The 17,344-nt window shown below is 38.2% G+C and overlaps 1 protein-coding gene across 1 annotated transcript in view; it reads left to right on the forward strand.

Annotated features, from left to right (window-relative positions):
• Positions 1-17,344, forward strand: part of MSH4 (mutS homolog 4) — a 61,703-nt gene that overhangs the window by 37,809 nt on the left and 6,550 nt on the right. Inside the window, exons 10-18 of the mRNA XM_089515467.1 lie at positions 1,096-1,160; positions 3,929-4,098; positions 8,440-8,576; positions 11,029-11,132; positions 12,746-12,870; positions 13,378-13,578; positions 14,225-14,343; positions 15,864-15,992; positions 16,101-16,275. Of these exons, the coding sequence (XP_089371593.1) occupies positions 1,096-1,160; positions 3,929-4,098; positions 8,440-8,576; positions 11,029-11,132; positions 12,746-12,870; positions 13,378-13,578; positions 14,225-14,343; positions 15,864-15,992; positions 16,101-16,275 (1,225 nt within the window). The remainder of the gene's footprint in view (positions 1-1,095; positions 1,161-3,928; positions 4,099-8,439; positions 8,577-11,028; positions 11,133-12,745; positions 12,871-13,377; positions 13,579-14,224; positions 14,344-15,863; positions 15,993-16,100; positions 16,276-17,344) is intronic.

The raw sequence follows: 17,344 nt of genomic DNA on the forward strand, positions 1-17,344 counted from the left end.
CTATCCATATTCAAAACAACTCATTACTCAGGCTAAAATTAAATTCCTAAACTGCCCACTCCTACATATGTGTATGCTTAACTTTATTCATTTCTTGCTTATCTTCACATAGCTGTCTGACCATTTTTAATGTGTCAATGTCTAGAATTGTATAATACAGTAGGCTAGAATTTACTGTAGAGCTTACTCCTTGGCCATTTAAAGCCTTGCCAATTTTCCAGAAGCTCAAGAGGGATGGAACCAGGAAGGAAGTTCCATACGGTATAGAAAAAGCCCTGTCTCATGTATTCATCAACCTTGTTTCTTGGCACATGCAACAGAGAATCCACTGAGGATCTGAAACAGCGGGCAAGGTTATGTAAGAGGACTTGATCTTTGAAACAATTTACAGCTTTCTGCATCAAAATGAGCACCTGGAAGAGATCTTAGATGCAGACTGGAAGTCAGTGCAATTGGTGTAATATATGATTTCTAAACAGTCTGACAACAAAAACTGTAAACTTCTAAATGCTTTTCAAGGGCTGATGGATATAGAGTACATCAAGAGGTATGACTAGACCCAGGATAACCAAGAAATAAATAAAGCATGAACCACTGTGGGCAGTTCAGCCCTTCAAAGAAGTCGGCTGCAGTTAGCACACCAACTAAAACTGGGCAACCACACTCTTAGCCATAGCAGCCATTTGGCCTCCCAGGTGTAATGTTAGGACTGAGAGACCCTCCAAGATGTGAACCTGGTCTTTTAGTGGGAGTGTAACCCCATCCATGATAGTCTGTAATCTCGATCACTTTTGTTTTATCTGGATTAAGCTGCATTTTTTGCCACCTACATCCAGTCCTTCATTACATCCCAACAATGATTCAGGATTTCCACAGTACAATCAATCCCATGCACCCTACTCAGATATAATCCCATTTAATTTAAGACTATTGTTTATAAATCCTGTCCAGTTTATCTGAGAAGTATAATTGAAATCAATAGAATTTTCTTCTGAATAAGTATGTATGCAACTGTGCTATATAAAAACTAAAAGTTATAGAATTCATTAAATTTGTGGGCATTTTAAAATATAAATTTTATGTTAATTTTAACAGGATGCATTAAAAAGCTATAAAACACCATTGTTAAAGGCTTATTGTAGTTCTTTGGAAGACAACAGGTACTGTATCATAAATACAATCTTGTCTTGAGCAGTATTACTGTTAATGTCTTCTGTTGCATATTTATTACAAGTTTTACTTTTTTACTTAAAAATTAATCTTCAAATTATTTTTTCTGTTTTAATTTCATTGTATTCATTACTATGACACTGATGTATTTTTATCAATAATATAACATCTTTGGAGGACTTTAAGAAGGCAGTAAAAATGGATCTCTTCCGGCAAGCCTTCCCAAATTGACCTCCTTGGAATGTTCACTCTCCAGTTGCATAGCTGTTCCCACCGGACTGTGATTGTGCTTGATTTTATTGACTACTTTATTGGTAGTATTTTATTGGGAATTGTTGTTTTTAACACTATTTTAAGGTGGGAGGGAGACAGGGAATTGGATTTTATATGTTTTGCTATTTTTTTTTACTTGTGGCTTTTTTTAACTTGTGGCTTGTGTGTTATTTTTATTGTTCTTATGTTTGTTGTTACCCACCTCGATCCAATTCAGGGAGAGGCGGGATACAAATAATAATAATAATAATAATAATAATAATTATTATTATTATTATAAAATTAAATACATTTAATTAAAATAAGGAATAAAATTGGAATTATTGGCAGTATTTCTTCAGTAGTCTTTATGTCCTTGCATAAAGACCTTTGAATTAAACCATTTTACTGATTGAATTAGTTGATTGAATTACATGAAAGTTACAGAACATATTACATAGAACAGATTACGTATTCATTAGTAATGTTATCTAATGTCTCTCACCTCAGACGCTGTCTTTTATGTATAAAAAGTCTAAACCAAATTGCTGTAAATGTTCACATAATCCGGGGTCATATTTCCACATGTGGTGGGAATGCAAGGTAGCTAAAAAATTCTGGGTGGAAATATATAATATAATAACAAAAGATCTAAAGATACAAATAATCTTTCATCCAGAAACAATGTTACTAGGCATATTAGATAACAAAATGAGGAGAAAACATGGAAAATTAGTGTTCCATTTACTTTCCTATGCCAGAATTGTATATGCAAGACAATGGAAGACTAATACTGTACCAAGTATGGACGAGTGGCTGAATAAAGTATACGATATAGCGGAACTTGATGTAATGACAAGTGGAAAACTAGGAAGAATGGAGGAATGTGTTAAGAAAGAATGGAAACCAATTTTTGATTTGTTGAAAATGAGATGGCAAGGGATCACAGTCCTGTAACTATAGTATTATTCCTGAAAGGAGTTAAAGCTAGGATGCTGTAATTATTAATGCAACCAGAACTATAATGAAAGATGCAGTATAAAGAAAGGGCAAAAAGAGGAAAACCATGTGTCATTTTACTCACACAATTTAAATTAAAGGTGTAGAAAATGTACTAGTACAAAGCCACAACTATTTTAGTTTATCTAATGACCGATACTATTGAAATTGTATGATAAAGTAGCATCTTATTTTATATGATTTGTCGTAAGAAGAACAATATAAAGTGTAAGGTTAACATTTAGAGTAACACCTATAGCTTGAAATAAGATGAAGCCAAACAGTAGGAAGTATTGATTTATGTTATGTGTTTTTTTAGGAAAAATCAATGGTCAAATCACAACATTTTATGTTATGTCTGTTATGTATTGTAAATAGGTAGCTGTGTAATGTCTACTTGTAAGGTTGGAATTTGTAGTCATATATTGTCTTTGTGTCAATACACTTTATAAAAATTAAATATATAAAAAAGTAAAGTTATCTAATGGGCTGCTAGTGCTGTTACAATAACATATTTTAAAAATATACTTTATATGCTTGACTATAAGTTTATCTCATGTATAAGTTGATGGCAGGTTTTGGGGCCACAATTGTAGATTTTGCCATAACCCATGGATAAGTCAAGGGTAAAACTTGGAGGCTCCTTCAGTATGTGTGTGTTCAGCAAGAGAGACTAATTAAGTCTTTTTGCTTCAGTGTTTCAACTTTGGTTTCACCCTTGACTCCTCGGACAGCGGCAGACAGCATGGGTGGGAGAGGGACTCTGTTTAACAGCAATCAGTCACTCAGGACTTTTTCTGCTTGGCTCAAGAGAAAAAGAAACTGCTCTCTCAACCACATGGGGAAATCTGTAAGAGCTGCTATCACATTACCATACTGACCTGTAAATAAGTTGACTTGGGGTGTGGGGGTCAATTTTTGGGCATACATTTTTAGACTTATAGACAAGTATATACGGTACATACCATATTTTAACTTTAACTTTGGGGCTCAACAGACTGCCCCTTTGGAGCAGTGTCCTGCTGCCCCTTTCAGTGGCAAATCAGGGCCGTGGCAATCTGGCAGTTTGCTGGCGCTAAAAAGAATGGCAAAATGCCACTCCTTTTAGTGCCGGCAAAAACGTGCTCTTGTTGCCATCGCTTTTAAGTGCTCCTTTGGCACGCCTCATTTAAACGCTGTGCCAACAGAGTGCTGTGATGTCTCCTGCTGTGCAGTTGGGCGCACAGCATGATGTCGGTGTCAGGCCAGCATTGGGGCATGTGGCATGCAGATGCTACACCCCTACTCTGTCCTGAGGCCGGTGTTAAACACTGGTTTGTTCAGCCACTTAGTGAATACTAAGTAATTCTTAGTTAAGTAGAAATAATTCTTGGGATTCAGAGTTTATGTTGTATATTGTTGTTACTGTTGTTGTTGTGTGCCTTCAAGTCATTTCTAACTTATATATGACAGTTATTAGCATGTTTAAAATATATAGCATTTCAACAATACTTTATAATTGTTTTAGATTTGGAATCATACTTGAAAAGATAAAAACTGTTATTAACGATGATATAAGATATACAAAAGGTTGTCTGAATATGAGAACTCAGAAGTGTTATGCAGTAAAGCCTAATATCAATGAATTTCTTGATATAGCACGAAGAACATACACTGAAATTGTGGATGATATTGCAGGTACCTTATTACTTAAGTGTATGATATTATAGAATGATAAATATTATTTACAAGAATGTATTCTCTTTAATGGCATTTATAGCACAATATGGTTGTTGTTGTTGTTGTTGTGTGCGTTCAAGTCATGTGCAGTTTATGATGGCCCCTCATTTATAATGTGGCCCATTCTTTTGGAAAATGTTCCTTTCCTTGCATTTCTAAAATGACTGTCAATTTTTTCTGTGTCTACTTTGCTTGGGTAAGAGCTTAAAATTTTAAAAGTGTGAACCATTTCTTTTGGTCACTGGGAGGAGGAGGAGCTAGAAGTGTCATTCTTCAGAAGTTGTGGTAGAGGCGCGTGCCTAACAGCGTGCGGATTTTTCTTTTCACATTAATTTTTATTTTTTATAGACAAGGATGGTTTGGAGTACAGAGGAGAGGTCACCTTGGCACAGTGTTGGAGGACATCTCCTTCAATTTTACACTTTATTTTTGACTACTCCCTTAAGGGGCTTGTGGGAACTTGCTCAGAGGAAGTGAGTCAGATACTTGCCTCTGGAACTAGCTAGTAGCCAGGAGCGCTGTACATAACTAGAGTCCCAATTAATTGAGCTCTTTAACAGAGTTTGGGGGCAAAGGCCAGACCCACAGGGGTTCTTTACACTAGTGCTTAACAGGGGAAGCCCACAGTCTTGTTCAGTGCCTCCTTAAGACACTGAGGGACACTGCTGCAGTCACCTGCAACACTTGTGGGATGTTTGTCTTTTTGCCCACAGATGTGGGGAACTTCACCTGCACTAAGTGCAAGTTGGTAGCCCTCTTAGAAGAGAAAGTACAGCAGCTGGAGGCCCAGGTAGCAACACTTCAGCATCATAGGGAGCAAGAGGTTTTCCTGACCAGAAGATCCTGAATAGAAAACACACAGAGGAAGTTGCTGGGGTGGAGGAGGTCAGTTCACATACTACAGAAGTAGATAGTTGGAGGAAGGTCACACACAGAAGTAGGGAAACCAGGGAACATGCTGTGAGCTTGCAGCTGCAGAATCAATTTGAATCTCTCTCTGTTATCAAGGATGATGAGGAACAGCAGCAGGGACAGACTTCAGGGACAGAGCAGGGAACCCTGAGAGTACCACCAAAGGGAACAGCCATGCCAAGCCTCAGAGGAGGCGTGTGGTGGTCATGGGGGACTCCTTGTTGAGAGGCACTGAACCAGTGGTTTGTGGATCTGACAAGATGTCTCGGGAGGTGTGCTGTCTCCCTGGGGCAAAGATCTGTGATGTGACAGAGAGGCTGACAAGACTTGTCAAGCCTACTGACCGTTCCCCCTTTCTTTTGGTTCATGTGGTAACCAGTGATACTGCAAGGCACAGCCTTCAGAATATCAGAAAAGATTATGAGGCTCTGGTTAGGAAGATGAAAAAAATGGATGCACAGGTTGTCATCTCATCTCTTCTCCCATTTGAAGGGCTTGGTCCAGGAAGGAAGAGGAAAGTAGCATAGGTGAATAACTGACTCTGCAGATGGTGCCGCCAAGAACGATTTGGATTTTTGGATCTTCGTCTGAGGTTCCATGAGGAGGGACTTCTGGCAAGGGATGGGTTGCATCTCACGCCAGTTGGCAAAAACGTTTTTGCCAATAGTCTCAAAAATTTGATCAGGAGGGCTTTAAACTGAGTTATGTGGGGGAGGGAGACAATATTCTGGAAGGCAAAAGGGCTGGAGAAAATAGCCAAACTGTCATAGAGGGAACAAGACAAACAGTGCAAGGACCCAAAAATGGAAGGCAAAAAACTTGCACAGGCAGCAAGTAAAGGGGACACATGGTCTAAGATTTTCTCTACACTAATGCACAGAGTATGGGGAATAAGCAAGATGAACTTCAACTCCTTGCAAAACAAAGCAAATATGATATAATAGGCATCACTGAAACCTGTTGGGATGAGTCTCATGATTGGAATGTAGAAATAGAGGGGTATAATCTTTTCAAGAGAAACAGGCCAAACAGGAAAGGAGGAGGAATAGCCTTATATTTCAGGGACATTTACACCAGTGAAGAGATCCAGGACATCAATCCTGGAAGCCAGGTGGAGAGCATCTGGATAAAAATTAAAGGGGAGGGAAACAACAGGGATGTTATTGTGGGAGTCTACTACAGACCCCCAAGTCAGACGGAGGAATTGGATGATGCCTTTCTACAACAGATGACCACACACTCAGAAAGGAGAGATGTAGTAGTAATGGGTGACTTCAACTATCCTGATATTTGCTGGAAGTCAAACTCTGCCAAATCCTCAAGGTCTAGCAAATTCCTCACTTGCCTTGGAGACAATTTCATTGTCCAAAAGGTGGAAGAGGCAACAAGGGGATCAGCTATTTTGGATCTGATCCTAACCAACAGGGATGACCTAGTTAATGGGGTGCAAGTGGTGGGATCCTTAGGTGGAAGTGACCATATTCTCCTGGAGTTTGTTATACAGTGGAAAGGAGAAGCCAGGCATAGTCAGACACACATTCTAGACTTTAGGAAAGCTGATTTTAGTAAACTTAAAGAAATACTGGGGGTGATCCCATGGTCAGCAATACTAAAAGAGAAGGGAGTTCAAGATGGATGGGAGTTTCTCAAGGGGGAGATATTGAAGGCACAATTTCAGACAGTTCCAATGAGGAAGAAATGGGAGATGTCTCAAGAAACCAGGATGAATGACTAAGGAACTTTCAACTTTGCTAAGTTTTAATCGGAACATGTATAAGAAAAAGAAAAATGGGGAAATCACCAAAGAGGAATTCAAACAAATAGCTAGCGTGTGTAGAGATAAAGTCAGAAAAGCTAAATCACAGAATGAACTCAGGCTTGCTAGATAGGTTAAGAACAACAAAAAGTTATTTTTATATATATGTCCTCAGCAAAAGGAAGAAGAAGGAAATGGTAGGGCCACTGAGTGGAGAAGATGGCAAAATGCTAACAGAGAACAGGAGAACAGAGAAAAGGCAGAATTACTGAACACATTCTTTGCCTCAGTCTTCTCAGAAAAGGCAAAGGGTGCTCAACCTGAGGATAATGGAGCAGAGGACAGAATAGGGGAATTTCAGCACAGAATAAGTAAAGAGATAGTACAGGAATACCTGGTTAATCTAAACTAATATAAATCTCCAGGACCAGACGAACTACATCTAAGGGTATTAAAAGATACCCTTGGCAAATGTAATATCGGAGCCATTGGCAATAATCTTTGAGAAGTCCCGGAGAACAGGAGAAGTGCCAGCAGACTGGAGGAGGGCAAACGTTGTCCCCATCTTCAAAAAGGAGAAAAAAGAGGATCCCAACAATTATCGTCCAGTTAGTCTGACATCTATACCAGGAAAGATTCTAGAGCAGATTATTGAACAGAGAGTCTGTGAACATCTAGAAAGCAATGCCATAATCACAAAAAGTCAACATGGGTTTCAGAGAAAGAAGTCATGCCAGACAAATCTAATCTTTTTTAATATAAAATTACCAGTTTATTAGATGAAGGGAATGCTGTGGATATAGTATGTCTTGATTTCAGTAAGGCTTTTGACAGGGTTCCCCATGACATTCTTGCAAACAAGCTAGTGAAATGTGGGCTAGACAATGTAATTGTTACATGGATTTGTAATTTTAAAGCAAGTCTAGTTGCTACTTTCATGGCTTTCATGGCCGGCATCCATAGTTTTTTGTGGGTTATGTGGCCATGTTCCAGAAAAGTTTCTTCCTGACGTTTCGCCAGCATCTGTGGCTGGCATCTTTCTCTGAAGATGCCAGCCACAGATGCTGGCAAAACGTCAGGAAGAAACTTTTCTGGAACATGGCCATATAGCCCGAAAAACCCACAAAAAACTAGTTGCTACTACTTTTTTCTGTATATTCCCCCTATGTTATTACAGACTTGATTTGTGAACACTTTCTGAATGTTTGTTCAACATTAAAATAAGATATATTAACAAATAGGATTTGTTAAACACTGATGGTTCTTTTAAAAGCTCCTGATCCATTTTATTTCTTTCTGTTGATCATATTTATGAAATAAGAGATGACTAGCCTCTTAATTTCCCCTTGAATAGCCTCTTTTGGTTGTCAAGTCATGTCAAGTTCCATTCTTTGGGGGATTTCATCTTATTTTTTCTATTCATTTCTTTTACACTGCAATAAAAATTAATAAAAGAAAAGTTTAAAAATTGTTAGAGGTTTAATTTTTCTTGATACATCTTCTGCCTTCTGATCCATTCTGTAGTAAAAATGTCAAGATTTTTCCTATACCAATTATGAATTTTATTATGCATATAATATAGTTAATTTTGTAATATTATTTTTTTTTCTGTTTTACATCTTGCTATTAAGGAATGATAAACCAGCTTGCAGAAAAATATAACCTTCCTTTGAAAACAAGTTTTAGTTCAGCTCGAGGATTTTTTATTCAGATGAATGCTGACTGTGCAGTGATACACAATGGTCAGCTTCCTTCAGAATTTACCAAGGTACATATTTTGGAGATGTTAGTTCTCAGATCTTTTAGAGTTAATTACTTTATAGTAAAACATAATGAATGCAACTCTTATTTAGTTAGATTACTTACTTTTCTCCATTACAAGGCTTAGCACATATATTGTTTGACTTTATATTTTCACAGTCATGAGACCGGAAAAACTACAAACACATATATTGGTGATATTACCTTTCCATAGTTCTTTAATACATTGGAATAAGGATCTGTTCTAGGGATAGACTAGCAGTGTTACTCCTGTACACAGCTACTAGAGATGCTGCATGTTATGGGATACTATGGATAGTTTAGATTACCTAAGAGGATAAATTATTCTAGAATGTGTGTACATTGTTTAAGGATGAATATTGATGTGTTTAGCTCAGAGAAAAGGATACCAAAGGGAATAATCTCAACCTACATACTGTATATACTCGACTATAAGTCAACCTCATGTATAAGTCGAGGGCAGATTTTGGGGCCAAAAAAAGGGATTTTGATGTGACCCATGGATAAGTTGAGGGCAAAACTTAGGGGCATGTAACAAAGGATATAAAGGATAAAGGAAAGGAGAGCAATGCCAAAGAATGTAAAAAATTCCATCAAGCATAACTGTGCTCCGACTAAAGGCTGGATGGATGAGAAAATAGAGCAGGGACAGTGCTTCCAGGACAGTTGACACTCTTGCCTTTCACCAGGGAATGGTTCCTTTTTTAAAATAAGAGTCAAAGTACAGCACATACATTGACTCATAGATAAGTCAATTTAGTTTTTTTGGCTCAATTTTTGACTAAAACTTCTAGACTCATACATGAGTATATACATTATATATTAGAAAGTAACATTGTAAAGAAAATTGTTTGAATTACAAAGATTGTAGGCACCAGAACTAGGCCACAGAATGGTCACTAACATATTTAGGTGGAATATCAAAAGAGGATGGATATTTTCAACTATAAAGCTATACAGTTCTGAAATGATCTCCCTAGAATATTTGTGAGTACAAAGAACTACATTTCTAAATGTTTTGAGAATGTTTATGAACTATACATTGCTTTCCCCCAAATCCCTGTAGTTCCTGTGTAGAACAGTCTAGAGCTTAACCTTAAACATTTTGGGCACCAGAATACATAGCTTTAGATAAACATGCATGGCCACAGGAGTGGGCCTCTGACATTCTTCCAGTTCTTTGACCATACCTAGAGCATCAGCTGTCTTGTTTTAGAGGCTGTCCACATGGGGCAAAAGACCCATGCCTTCCCTAGCCTTGGGTTGTACTATTTAGATGATGCAGGCCAAAACCCCAGGACAAGAATTGGGTTAGATCTTGGCAGACTGGACATAGATCTGATAGTTCCGGCTTGATCCCAGGGTAAACAGCCCTTAATGGTGGGTCAGTTTGACTACAATTTGCTGCAGAGTTTTCCAGAAATTCTGTGGCAAACCTCATTTGTGTCCAAATCTGAGTCTCCACTAATGTCTCCACAGATCAGCAGACCCTGTCACCATACCTAACATGGAAACAGGGTGCTTGGTGGCACCCATATGGTAAGATGCTCCATTTTTGCATCAGATGTGGTGAAAGGGGTGTGCTCATTAGCAGAGTCACAGGAGGAAGGTAAGGAGTGCATGCCGGTAGCAGGTCTCCAGGGCAGCATGGGTACAGGCATGTAAACACCTTCCCATCCCCGTGTCGGCCTGGGGACCAACTTAGGTTAGCCCCTGAGCCAGGAAAGCAAGTGCTTTCCTAGCCTGTCTGCTCAGGGACCTAGTGCTAAGTCTGGTCACCTAAGCAAATCTTCCTCCCTTTGATTGATTTATTTATTTACAGTGGGCCCTCCCCTTAGGCGGGGATCCGTTCCAGATCCCTCTGCGTCAGGGGAAATCAGTGTATGCTTGAGCCCCATAGGAAGTAATGTTGTGCAGTGACACACACGCGCCATGAGCACGCACCCCATTAGTTCTTCTGGGGCATGCAGCAGGCTCTTCCAGCGCAACTTTGAGCATATGGCGTAAAACACGGGTGCACTTCATTTCCCCTTTTCATCACTCTGGGCCTGGCTGAGCAGCCTGTGCCATTGTGGTCTTCTTTGAAGAAGTGCAAGCATTACAAAACACTGGCATACTTTTTTGTTTTTTGTTTGTGAAATACTGCTAGGTGTTGGCTGGATGATCTTGGCCTTGTACAGGACCTGGGTTAATTTTTTTTTTAAAAAAAGTCCCATTTTATACTTGGATATTGTACAGTGTTAACCATCACTGCATACACATATTTCCAATTTGCACCCATGCTTTATTAACATATTATTGAGCTAAAATTATAAATAGTAATAAAAGCACCTTATCTCGTGTTTTTAAAATTATGTTTAAAAATTATGTTTTCCAGGAGTAGTCTTATTTGTGCTTATCTAACTTATTTTATAGTTTGGTTTAAATTTTCCCTACAGGTAACTAAAATGAAAAATGTATATAGCTTTACATCACCGGATTTAATGAAAATGAATGAAAGATGCCAGGAATCTTTGAGAGAAATATATCACATGACCTACTTGTAAGAATACCTCCAACTTTTTCATTTTTTCCCTGGGTAAATTTATTGGTGTAAATCCACTTTCTGGTCACAGCAAGAGCAGACACATTGAATTAAGTGGACTCAGTAATTGATTCAGTGGGTCTTCTCTGGCTGGAAATAGTGATGGAATTTAAACTGCAGTGCCAAATGTGCCAAGTTTTGAAGCTTTTTGGCTTGTTTTCATGGATAACTATAGACATTTAAAATACGAGTGTGCACCTGCTTTTGGTTCTTTGGTTAATGCTTTTGACTTTCTCAAAAATAGTATTGGAATTCCTTGATGCCTTTCTTCTTTTATTTCTTCTGCTGCAATGCTCACTAGATATGCATTTATAGACTTGGAAATAACTAGACATCAAAATGGCTGCTGCACAGAAATTGCAGTATCTGATGTATGTGTTCAGTCTGGTCCTCCCAGAAAATGTTATGATCTCTCAGTAGCACCATCCGCCAAGGAAATAAGCTACTGCTGAAGGCTCAAACTCTGAAGCCAAGAGGCATCTTAGCATCTGTTTCTGGGATGGATACTTTTGGTATGGAGGCCAGGCAAGAACAGTTTGAATTCCATTCACCACTGGCAAACATACATTTGGCTGAACTGTCAACTGTCTTGATGATTGCAGGAAGCCCAAAGGCAGGTGACATAGCAACAAAAACCCTGCTTGACTGTTTCTCTGAGCAAATGTTATTCAGTGCTACATTCCTTTTGGACATGGATATTATATGTACTTCTCATGTTTAATATTTATTGATAGTTTCAGTGTCAAATAACTTGTTCAATTTTCTTTCAAAGCCCTTTAAAGCAAAACCTTTCTGAATTTTATTGTAGTAAATGGCATAAAGTAATTATGTGTTTTGTAATGATGAATTTTGTTTTGCATGTCCTGAATCTGCGGTCCCATATAAGCCACTAGCAGGAGCAGTATTTTGCTGCTCCTTTTGCCAGCAGCTTTGGGGTACACCTTAGGCGCCTTGGAGCAGCTTCCAGCTGCTTGGGGAGTATGTGTCATCTGCATGCCATGCCCCTGAAGTGACTGGAAGTTGCTTCTTTTGGCCTGCCTGTTTTGGGCCATAGGTTAAAACAAAGTATTACTAAAAGAACTCAATGATTATAGTTTAAAAATTAAAACCTTCTTATTGAAATAGCACTAGTTTAAAAATATTGAAAATCATTTAAAATATTATTTTATCATGGTTTGCTTTTTTAAAAAAACTGTGTTAAAGCTGTAGATGGTTGAATCTGTGGATGTAGCATCCATGGATATGGAGGGCCAACTGCATATTCATCTATTTCAATGTACCACCTTTTGATCATAGTAGTTCATGAAGTGGTTTATAGAACCAAATGCTGATGATGAATCTAGTAATGAATTTATAACTACCGGTAATGCATTCTTTTTAGATTCCCATCGTAGCATGTTTTCTCGCATTAGTATAAATAATTTCTGATTTTGTTATCATTATATATTTAATAAAAGTAATTTTGGGATAAAGCTGCTATTTCAATGAGTTGTAAGTAACTCACAATTTTGTTTAATATTTTGTAAATTACTTTGAAAAATAAAACACATTGTGTTGCTATCTGCTTGCAGGATAGTGTGTAAACTACTGAGTGAAATCTATGAACATATTCATTGCCTCTACAAACTCTCTGACACTGTGTCTATGCTAGATATGTTGCAGTCATTTGCCCATGCTTGCACACTTTCTGACTATGGTAAGTAGATTTGTTATCTAGGCAAAATATTACTAAATACACACAGTTTATCTCCTGAAATTGCAGATTAATCCATTTAGAGCATGTAATGTGTTAATATCCTGATTAAAGACTTTCTGCATCAATGTGCAAGTACTTAGGATGATGTAGACTCAAGAGAGCAATTTCTATGAAAGAGTCTCAATGGTAGACTAAACCAGTGTTAAGATTCCCCATTTTATCTGAAGTCCAGTCATCATAGAGGAATATGGGGTTTTGTTCTTTCCCCTTTGGGGAAATATCCTCCAAAGAGGATATTATTTTGTTGAGCTCTAGGGCTAATCTAAAATTCCCCTATACTGGGATTGTAGCGCTGGGTTGAGAAAGCTTAGAATTCAGCACATATTGACAGCTGGCCTTCTCATAAACTAAATGATGCAGTAAATTTAACCAAAGTGAAATTACAATATATTTGCTGATAACAACAAAAAAGTAACATATTGTATTTTACTATCTTTCTTTATTCAGTACGTCCTGAGTTTACTGATACGTTAGCAATAAAGCAAGGCTGGCATCCTGTTCTCGAAAAAATATCTTTGGAGAAACCTGTTTCCAACAATACTTACATCACAGAGGGAAGTAATTTTGTCATAATCACAGGACCAAATATGAGTGGAAAATCAACCTACTTAAAACAGATAGCTCTTTCTCAGATTATGGCACAAATTGGTATGCAACATCATACTTAAATTCATATTGTTTTCTAGTGGAGCAGTGATTGCATAGGAGTGGGAAAGTATGTTGTTTTGTGCTCTGAGGTTGTTTCTGACCTATGGAGGCCCTAAGGCATATTTATCACAGGACTTTCTTGGCAAGATTTTTTTCAGAGGGGATTTGCTTTTTTCCTTCATATGAGGCTGAGAGAAAGTGACTTGACTAAGGTCACCCAGTGGGTTTCCATGACTTCCAGAGTCATAGTTCATTGCTCAAGCCACTACACCACACTGGCCCTTGGGAAAAATATAGATGTAGACATTACTTTTAAAATAATTTAATATTGCTGACATTAAATTATGAAGCAGTATGGTATAGCGGTTTGAATGTTGGTTTATGACTCTGGATATCAGGAGTCAAATTCTTGTTTGGCAATGGAAGCCCATTGGATGACCTTGGGTAAGTCATACTCTCTCAGGTGAAGGCAAAGGCAACCCCCCTCCAAACAAATCTGCCAAGAAAACCCATGATATGTTTGCCCTAGGCCTGGGCCTCCATAAGTCAAAAATAATTCAAAGACCCACAACAACAGCAAAACATTAAATTGCAGTGTTGTTTTTAAAATTTCCTCTCATTTATTTGCTGTTCTTTTAATCTGCAGGCTCTTTTGTCCCAGCAGAATATTCTTCTTTTAGGATTGCTGAACAAATATTTACAAGAATAGGTATGGATGATGATATAGAAACAAATTCATCAACATTCATGCAGGAGATGAAAGAGGTATTCAGCTGAGCATAGAGATTTTTTTTTTTAAAAAATGAATGGCCTTGATGAATATTTAATTGGTTTACAGGCTTGTACATTTTTGCTTAGATGTAAATATTAAAGGACCTGCACTTCTGTTACTCTTCCAGTATGCCTGATTAGAATAATAGGCTGAAATTCAGTGAAACTGTGCACAGACAGCCAAGATGTTGAACTTACTTTCTACATTCCAGTCCTGTCCCCATTGCACCCATCCACATTCTATCTTGTAAGCCATGCTCCATTTCCCTCAAGGATATATCCCTGTGGACCATGTTAGGTAGTTTAATCAAAAGTACAAATCTGTAGTTTTCTTTTGTTAACCGTATTAACAAGTGCGTGTACTTTAACAAATGCATTGTGATATGTACATATACTGTATACAGTCTGAGGTGCTTGTATATAGAAATGGTGTTTATAAATGCGCTTGAATAACAGTGAGCCTACAAAATCCAATAGATTTCCAAAATAATTTCATTACAAGGAGAGGGCTCTCTGTGAGTAAACTGCCCTTTTGAATATGGCAATATGTTACATCTTTGTAAATATGGAAGAAAATAGGTGTTTATCAGCTTGTTATTTGTCTTACATACTATAAAAAATGTGCAGTTTTAAAAATTGAAAATTGGATTGCTCCTACAAATCTGGATGCTTTTATACTAATGTATAAACAAATTCTGAATCTCTGTGTTTAAAATAACAAGCAGAGATCCAGAATTACATTCTCCAGGTACACATGCATAACATTCTTACAGGCAATTGACGCCTTTGTTGACGTTTCATTTTCTTGTGTCCTACAGGGCCTCCAAACTTATCACATGAGCCCTGTTCTCACTACAATCATGCTAATCAATGAAAATTCAAATACCATGGTTCTTCTGGTCTACTCCTTAACACTACCTCCCAGGCTCTATGTCCTATGCCCAATTTAGCATGCTTTTCATTTAATTTCATTTTTTAACTTTTTAAAAAATGCAGTTCTGCAGTTCTGATAATGTGGTTTAAGGTTTTTTTTTTAAAGAGAGGAATATTGAGGGGGAGAGGATGAGACTGTGACAGCACATGATTGCCAATCTTGCAACTGCCATGGCAGCGACATTCATACAAGAGGAGTACTGAGTCTGTTGCACAATTGGGAGCTATTAACGGGTTTCCCCTATCAATTAAAAAGGATGCTCTAACCACATTTGGCATACACAGCAGCTACAGGTTGGAAGTGATGTTGTGTGATAAATATTGCCAAAGGTTCTATTTTTAGATTGCTGTGTATAGTAATTCCTTTACCCATTTCCACTTTACTGGTTTAGTGGCAGGCTTAGACCTTCTAGACTGGGCTGTTTGTGTTGATGCATTTTCTGTTTTTAAGTAGCAGCTGCTGAAATGTCACCAAAGTATATTTCCTAGCTTGAGTTTTGGGCAAGAGATGAGAATACCCATTAACAGATTTTACCCTTCCATTTAGTGCTAGTAATGAAATTTGATGTCTTTTTCTCTAGATAACATATATCATACAAAATGCTAATGACAGATCACTTATCATAATTGATGAGCTTGGCAGAGGTACCAGTCCTGAAGAAGGCATTGGCATATGTTATGCAGTCTGTGAATATCTTCTGAATTTGAAGGTAATTTTAATATTTTAATGTATAAACATTTGCTTTTTAAAAATTGTTTTGTCTTTCTCTTCTTTCCCATAATGAATATTTGATTTAATTTCTTGTTTCATTTTTCAGGCATTTACACTCTTTGCTACTCATTTCTTGGAATTATGTCAAATTGATACCTTATATCCCAATGTGGAAAACAATTACTTTGAAATACAGCATGTGAGAAGTAGTTCGGATATTAGGGAGAAAATTGCTTATACTTACATACTTTCTAAAGGACATACAGAAGAAAAAAACTATGGTAATATGAAGTGTTATTTATTAGCGTTCTTAGAAATTAATATAGCATTAATGTAAGCACTAAAATTAAGAATATATAAATGTGGTCTGCATGTGCAGAAGGTATATCCACCAGAGGGGTAGTACAGTAGCATCACGGGGGAGGGGGGGTACAAGTGGTGCATACTGCACCAGATGACACCCCAGAAGAGGGAGCACACCCAGCTGAGTGTCCCCTCCCCACCTTCCTGCTGCATGCCACAGTGTGTGGCATGCAGGGAAGGGCCCAGGGGCCTCCTTTCTCCCTGCTTGGTGCAACCTTACACACATGTAAAGCCGTGTTGGGCAGGGAGGTGAGGGTGAGTCCTTCTGCCTCCCCCAAAGCTCCCCCCCCCCAGTACTGGGTGACATGCCACAGTGGGACACCACTGGGGCAGTGTATATAGCATTCTTGGCCAGAATCCTGCATTGCTAGTAGAATAATAGACTTCAGTAGAAATGGAAGGAGAGATAACTCCGCTTCCCACTTCAGCACTTTTGTCACCTTCCAGAATCTGACCTGGAGGAGTGAGAAACCTTCTGGAGCTACCTTTGGACATCTCCAAGGGTTGTAGGTAGGAGGAGAAAAAAAGGAAGTTCTGTCACATTGGTGCTCAAGCACCAGTGTGATGTTGGATTTAAGCCTTTGCGTTTATATGTGGGTCCCCCCCCCCCAAAGCAACAGTGTGGAGAACACAGGCAATTTATAATGGTGAGAAATAGCCAACGGAAGTGAAGCTAGAAAAGATGGGGGCTGTCCTTAGGAGCAAGTATAAATAGAGAGGAGGAGCAGTTTGTTGGGGCTGTGTATGTGTGTGTCATTGTATCCTGAGGGGATAGCAGCTGAGGAAGCTGAGGAAGGCTGCTGTGAGGTGCAGTTAGAAAGGGTTTAGTTACCCAAATTGGGGACTAGGGGAGTCTGGAATTAACGTGTCCATGTTAATATCCTGGAGGATATATAAATTACTAGGAGGCGGTGAAAATTATTAAAGTCATCTGGAGAACAGATGAAATAAAATTTTAGGAAACTGTGGAAGTTCAGTGAGAGTGGT

Source organism: Sceloporus occidentalis, unplaced genomic scaffold, assembly GCF_023333645.1.
Source record: "Sceloporus occidentalis isolate IW3139 unplaced genomic scaffold, rSceOcc1.0.p SCAF_3, whole genome shotgun sequence".
Classification (NCBI taxonomy): domain Eukaryota; kingdom Metazoa; phylum Chordata; class Lepidosauria; order Squamata; family Phrynosomatidae; genus Sceloporus; species Sceloporus occidentalis.